The sequence below is a fragment of the Apaloderma vittatum genome, unplaced genomic scaffold (assembly GCF_000703405.1).
Source record: "Apaloderma vittatum isolate BGI_N311 unplaced genomic scaffold, ASM70340v1 scaffold4978, whole genome shotgun sequence".
Classification (NCBI taxonomy): domain Eukaryota; kingdom Metazoa; phylum Chordata; class Aves; order Trogoniformes; family Trogonidae; genus Apaloderma; species Apaloderma vittatum.
Genome location: NW_009732286.1, coordinates 53,438 through 57,879, shown reverse-complemented (window position 1 = coordinate 57,879; position 4,442 = coordinate 53,438). Strand labels below are relative to the sequence as shown.

The 4,442-nt window shown below is 43.2% G+C and overlaps 1 protein-coding gene across 1 annotated transcript; it reads right to left on the bottom strand.

Moving 5' to 3' along the window:
* Nucleotides 1-2,784: 2,784 nt before the first annotated feature.
* CYSLTR2 (cysteinyl leukotriene receptor 2) lies at nucleotides 2,785-3,702 on the bottom strand. Its single transcript, XM_009875457.1, has one exon. It carries the CDS (start codon nucleotides 3,700-3,702, stop codon nucleotides 2,785-2,787), a length of 918 nt encoding a protein of 305 aa, XP_009873759.1.
* Nucleotides 3,703-4,442: the final 740 nt, after the last annotated feature.

The following is a 4,442-nucleotide window of genomic DNA, read 5'->3' as shown; positions in this document are numbered from 1 at the left end:
CTTAGACTGCATCTTCTGGAAAACTGAGAAAACATATCAAAATACTTTTCAAGGAGTAGGTGGTCCCTTGAGGGACCTGGAGGCATTGCTAGTAATTTAACTGTCAGGAGTTTTATTTTTCAGAATAAATATAGTGTCTTTTTTTTTTACTATGTTTTTTACCATAATGCTTCCATAGTAAAGAACTCTGGTCTTCAGCAATGTGAGTAGAGGCATGCAAGCATATCAAATGGGAAAATGGCAGCAAATGGGAATGTGGCATTTTATGCAAGTGTTGTTAAAGCTGCTTGTCAGGATCCCCAACAACAATGGTCTTGAACCCTTCTGCAAGTAAATAATAATTTAAAAATATTCTATTACTTTATCTGTACCCCAGATTTTGACCAATGTTCCCCACTATTTTGTTGGTGAAGTGAAGAAGGCAGCAGGATGCTTTTGCACCTCCAAAGACATTTCTCTTGTGAAATAATGGTCCATTTAGGAAAACTCAATATCTATTTCTTAGTCTTTGTCCCCCTGCACTCTGAGGAGATTCCTTGTTAGCTGTGCAATCAATAAAACACAGATCTTCATCAACTAGTAAATCTAGTCTATTAAAACACAGGTTTGACAGTTAATTCAATTGCAAACAAAGTTGTAGCATGGCCAGTACAAGAAAAAAAGTGACCTTATAAGTGAGATACATACATTGTCTAGATGCAAAGCTATATGACAACAGGGCACGTTGCATGGATACAGACATAAACACACTAGTGAGATTAGACTGGCTAATTTTTTTCCATTCCCCTGTGGTATTTAAGGTATACAGTGTCTTATTGGAAGCTCCAAGATTTTCACTAGCACTTGCTCAGGTCTACTCGTGACAGGGGAGAAATGCAGAAACATAGCTTGCCCTACTCCTTCCAATCATCTGCCCACCATCCCTTTGCACAGGCTCCCATCTCCATCCCATTTCCATTGCACATCAGTGGTAATATTCCCTTTTCCTTCAGTAGCATGGGACCAAGTACTGCAGGAGTTCACATGGCACCATTAGATCAGCTCTCACGTCTGCCACTGAGTTACTGAAATATGGATTTGGAATATGAACTTTAGTGAAGACTTATGATAAAACTTTGTGCTTACATCAAAGGAAGCATGAAGTGACCGAAATAGATCGACTCTGCAATTGGATGTAACCCTTAGATAGCCAAGAAAAAAATCATTTTCCCAGCAATTTGCCAAGTATTTTCCCACCTGATCAGCAATGATTTGTTTTCTGCATATTTCAGACAGAGACGAAAATAGCTAGCTGCAGTTATTTTTGTTTGGGACCAGTAATGTTCAGCTTATAGACTGCTTTCTGCCAAAAAGTTAAGAGCATTGATGAAGTATCACCCACTGACACAAACATTCCTGTGGATGGATTTCACAGGGAGGGAGGGCTTTCAGTACTTTTGCTAGTTTTCATATGGGACTGCCTGCTTTCTTGGAAAATCTGACAAAATTTCTTGGGTAACACAGCAAATAAAACCGAAATCTAAATATAGTCAAACAGAGTTTGGAAACCGCAAGCAGTCTGATTTTTAAGAACCATATTTTAGAAAATATTCAGGGACCTAAAAATGCAGGCAGCTGCTTGGTGAGGTTTTCTGAAGTGCACATAGGTGTAACCCCCATTGCTTTCTAAAACAACCCTTCTCCTCTTCCTCTTCCTCCTCTGCCACCTGTCTTTCCTCCTGTTCCTGGCTTAGTGCTTCCCCATTGCACTGGTGTGTGCTTGATGTCAGGGAATTCAATGTGACTGGAAATTAATCCTATGGGAAAAGGGACCAGTTTCCTCCTTGGCATGAGCAGGAGGTGAAGGATTAGGGGTGCATTTGGCTGCAGTTGGCTGTTGGACTGGTTTACCTGTGCGGAGGAAACCACTCCCTAGCTACCCATTTGGACCAAAATAGTTCTAAAAGTTTGCCTTTGGATCCCTGCATGGGAACTGGCAACACTGAGCATAAAAACAAGTGTTGCAATGACCTCGAAGGAGTCGGTGCCCAGGGGAAGAGCTGCAGGGTGCAGCCTGGTGCTCCGTGTGCCCGCATCCTGCCCTCATCATCTGACTCACAGCGCTCCACGCAGATGCTGCTTACTTGAAATCATTATCTCACTTGGCAATCAGTAAACTCTTAAGCAAAATATCTTGGTGGCCTCCTCAGAGCGGAAAATTTAGAAAGGTTAAGGCCTTCTGAATAGCCTGAGCTAGTGCTGGGTCCTGCTTGGCTCGCTGCCTGCTTTGTAAGTCAGCCTCAGCAGAAAGTATTGGCAATGCTTTACTTTTTTGTTACATGCAAACCTTTGGCCGGTGTTTGCAAAGGGAACTAACAGAAGACATCTCAACCTTGCACCTCTGCACACACAGGGAAATGGAGCATGGAGAAGTTCAGATACAGTCACTGAGGCCATCATGTTGCTGGTTGAGTACTGCAAAATTAAGTAAATGGACTCTAGCAGCACGGTAAACCCCTTGCAATCCCTCGTCCTGGGAAGTGTGAACAGTAGAGGTACATCTATACTGCTAAACAGAAGAGGATGAGGGATGACATCCAGGCACCCAACTGCTGATCATCCTGTCTCGGTTTTGGCCAACTTGCAATGAGCTCTTTCGAGGACACTTTTGTATCAGACACCTGGTGATGATCAGCATAGCTGCAGGCTGGCCACTACCACACAGTCTCTGTCACTGAATAGTATGGATCCAGTCTAGATTTCCCATCAGAAATGTAGGTATATCATTTTGCAATTCTGCATCGGCTACCTGCGGTACAAACTTCTGATTCTCGCTTTGAAATTTTCAGCAGCGAAGTAGTAGAGGATGGGATCGAGGCAGCTGTTCGTGGCAGCGAGGCAGAGAGCAACCACCAGCGCTTTGTGCACAGGCAGGTTGGCCTGGCTGCAGCTGCCGCGCATCAGGTGGAGAGTTCGCAGCACGTGATACGGCAGGAAGCAGAGGAGAAAGAGGATGAGAGTGATGATGATGGTTGACAGGGCCTTCTTGTGACAGACCGTCTTCTCACGCTGTGGAGCTCTGGACTTGAGCAACGCTTTGATTGCAAAGACGTAGCAGATGATAATTGTGCAAAACGGCAGAATGAAGCCCACCACGAGGACAAAGCTGTTCATCATGAGGAGACTGTGTGTGCTGGAGGGGTGGAGGTCCAAGCACTTGTCTGGGTTCTTGTACCCAGCGATTTCCTTGCTTAACAGAGGGCTGGAGGCTGCCAACACGAACAGCCATATGACTGTGCATATTATCTTGGCGTACTTTATGTTGGTTATTTTCCAATGTTTGAACGGGTAGACAATGACTATGAAACGAACCACACTGAGCATGGTGAGAAAATAAATGCTGCAGTACATGTTCACGTACAAGGTGTAAGTCATGATCCTGCAGACGATATCACTAAATATCCAATGTGATCCCATCAGGTAATATGTGGCTCGAAAGGGCAAAGTGCTCACAAACATGAGATCTGAAACAGCCAAATTCTGCATGTAAATGTTTACTGAGGTCTTCCTCTGCGAAGGCTGGAAGAAAACATAGATGGAGAGGCCATTTCCGACAGCACCCAGGAAGAAGATAGAGAGATACATGATGGGATAAATGACTTGCTTGAAGCTGTCAATTGTACAGTTGAAGGAGCTGTTAGTGAAGTTGTTGTCTAGTGCCATCTCGGAAGTATTCACAGTCTAGAACCAGGCTCCCCGTCTTTCTGCCAAAATAAAAAGAAATTGTATGAGTGCTGGGTTAGAGGCTGAGCAGGGAGTTCAGTATTGCTGAGGGCAGAAATTGCAAGATGCAGAGGGCAGTGGAAAGTGAAGGTTCGTTAATGAGTAATTTCCCAGTAAATATACATCTCGGGCATCAAGCTCAAGACATCTCTAAACAGTTTCAGTATTTACAGCAGCTGGTTTTTGTCTCAACCTGTGAAAAAGATGCCTTTTAAAGGTGAGTGCTATGTGTGTATTTTAATGGCAATTCTCTTATCTTCTCTATGCAAAACAAGCTGACTTTCTGTCAGCCATTTCAGAGCAGAGAGGTTTTGAGTCCCCAGTTACCTACCCTGGAAACACCAAAACCTGATCAGAGAAGAAATTACTGCCCACTGGTAAGTCTATGTTTCAAATTACACTGACAAGCCAAAAGAACTGAATTTGCATTTTGGAACTAATGCATTATTTCTGGTACGTTGTTGGCAGCATGTCACGGAACTTTCCCAAGCAATTCCAAAAGGATATTGATACATATCACAACATATAAATTAAGGACATTTTCATCTTAAACACTGTGTAAATGCTAGTAATGCATGGTTCCTTTTTTATCTCCCTCCTCCTTACTCTGCATTTCTTCTTTATTTTAAGCTTCTGATAGCTTCCTATGTCTCTTTTTTAGGGCCTTTTTTTCATTAACC